The sequence below is a fragment of the Nannochloropsis gaditana genome (assembly GCF_000240725.1).
Source record: "Nannochloropsis gaditana CCMP526 unplaced genomic scaffold scaffold571, whole genome shotgun sequence".
Lineage (NCBI taxonomy): Eukaryota > Eustigmatophyceae > Eustigmatales > Monodopsidaceae > Microchloropsis > Microchloropsis gaditana.
Genome location: NW_005803382.1, coordinates 13,381 through 15,508, shown reverse-complemented (window position 1 = coordinate 15,508; position 2,128 = coordinate 13,381). Strand labels below are relative to the sequence as shown.

The following is a 2,128-nucleotide window of genomic DNA, read 5'->3' as shown; positions in this document are numbered from 1 at the left end:
CGACGCGCTTGCCTACATCACCTCCCTGTCCTTCCTATCAGTGTAACGCGGTCCCCGCGAACCGCCGTGGCCTCGACCACCGCCAGCACAGACACTGGCACCCTCACCAGCAATAGTCATGTTCAAACGAAAAAGAGACGTCGTGAGAAGGCCACCCGGCTCGGCAAGATCAGGCCTGTTTTACATGCACTGCAACAGACGGCCTCACGAGCGGCCCCGCCCGGCTCCACGCGTCGCAGTCTCGTCAAAAAGTTTGCCCGAGGGGTACTTTTCCTCCCCCCGCTTTTTTTAGGCGGTGCTCTCAACATCGCTGCTCCTTCTGGTGCGATGGCCATTGCACCGGCTGGTGTGGCAGCTGTAGACAAGACTCCTGGCAGATACAAAAACGTCGCGATGGGATCCATGGTCGAACCTCGGCCACGCAGTGCGTCAGGCGTGGACGAGCGGGTCAAGCAGGAAGTCCTGCAAACTACTCAAAAATGGCTTCAGACGGTCACCTCGAACCGCGCAACGGCTTCGGCGGAAACGGCCGCCTTGTATGCTTCGGACGCCGTGTTGTGGGGAACGGTTTCGGAGGAACTTCGGGTCAATCCCGCGGAAATTCGGTCGTATTTTGATTTTTTTGCCGCACTCCCTGGATTGAGGGTGGCAGCCTATCAACCTTACGTAAGGATATTCGGAACGGGAAATGAAGGAGAGACAGCCATCAACGACGGGTACTACGTCTTTGCGTGGCGGGGCCCGGACGGCCGTGAGGTGCAGAAGCACGCACGGTATTCGTTTGTGTACCGGAAAGAGGGGGAAAAATGGATGATTGTCGACCACCACTCATCCTTGTTGCCGACTGCTCCTGCAGGGCTTGCGAAGGCGACGACGGTGGTGATGTGATGGGAGGAAGACCAGGCGGGGGCCCAACAAAGACGAGACGGAGGGAAAAACTCGGCGCACGAAATGCCGAGGATGGATTACTCGTTGTTATGGCGAGACATAAATAGAATATGGAGTAGAATTTTGGTGAAGTGTAGATGTGTACCATAAGGGTGGGATGCGGAGAACGATATCGGAATAAGGATGGAAGGGGAGGTTGAGCCCCGTGTGCATAAACGTTGTGGTAGAATTTATCTCCCGTACGACGCAAAACAAACTTCGGCGCGAGGCTACCCCACACACCATTTTCATCCCAGTTTTTGTTGACCTCTATCGGTATTCCTTTGTTTTCAGTTTCACGCGGCACTTGGAGTATAATAGTAGAACACGGAGTGTCCAACGCCACTTTCTACACGGCTGAAAGAGCAATGGGCTGTCCGAGAACAAGCTGCGCACAAGGCGATGCACGGACTAGACATATACACGGTTAGATATCAAGTAAAGAATGCATGTAACTAGAGAAAGCCTAAGCCTCGGGGCTGCAGCTGTGTAAACTCAGGTGGCGACTAGCGACCCCTCGGCGAGGGACTTCAAAGACATAAAAACGCGCTCACACCCCTCTCTTTCCCATCCATACCTTACTCCACGGAAATTGCAGAGCTCCTGTAGCTATATCGGAACGTGTACAAACCCTTTGGAAGCCTGGCATCTCATCCTGGCCTGAGCTCACCTTTCGATAGCTTCCCCCCCACTGCCCTCCCTCACCCGTCGCGAGCCTCGAAGCATTTCTGATGTCCTCATCAAAGCTAGTCCGCCCACCCCGTCTGTTGGGCTTTGGCGGCCGACCCTACAATTTCTTTGACAGAGATTCCCTTCCTCGGAATCTCTCCTCTGTTTTGGTAAGTTTACCATGCTTCTGCACGCGCCGACCTCCCCTCCCACCGCCCGGGCTTCTCTTCGCTACCCTCCCATTTCTCGTCTCCTTCCGCTTTCCCCCCCCAACATCTCTATATTCACACATTTTTCAGCTCTCCTTTTATGCCCTTCAACCCCCTTCTCCCCTCGGTGGCTCTCGTGTGTATATTATCTGTTCCATCTCTTGATCTTGCATTCTGTCCGCCACTACTTTCGCCTCCACCATTATCCCGTCCCTTGTCCGCATGGCGCCTCAGTTCTGGCGAGGCACTCTTCTCTTCTCTCTTCTTTCACAATCCATGTTGTCATGTCCTTTAACCCATAATCTTCTTGTGACGTTTCCGAC

The 2,128-nt window shown here is 54.2% G+C and overlaps 1 protein-coding gene across 1 annotated transcript; it reads left to right on the top strand.

Moving 5' to 3' along the window:
- Positions 1-327: 327 nt before the first annotated feature.
- Positions 328-888, top strand: NGA_0081902 (putative protein conserved in bacteria with a cystatin-like fold containing protein; the record flags this gene model as incomplete). The annotated part of the gene is made up of 1 exon (XM_005854236.1): positions 328-888. One exon carries the CDS (start codon positions 328-330, stop codon positions 886-888), a length of 561 nt encoding a protein of 186 aa, XP_005854298.1.
- Between the last annotated feature and the right edge of the window lie 1,240 nt (positions 889-2,128).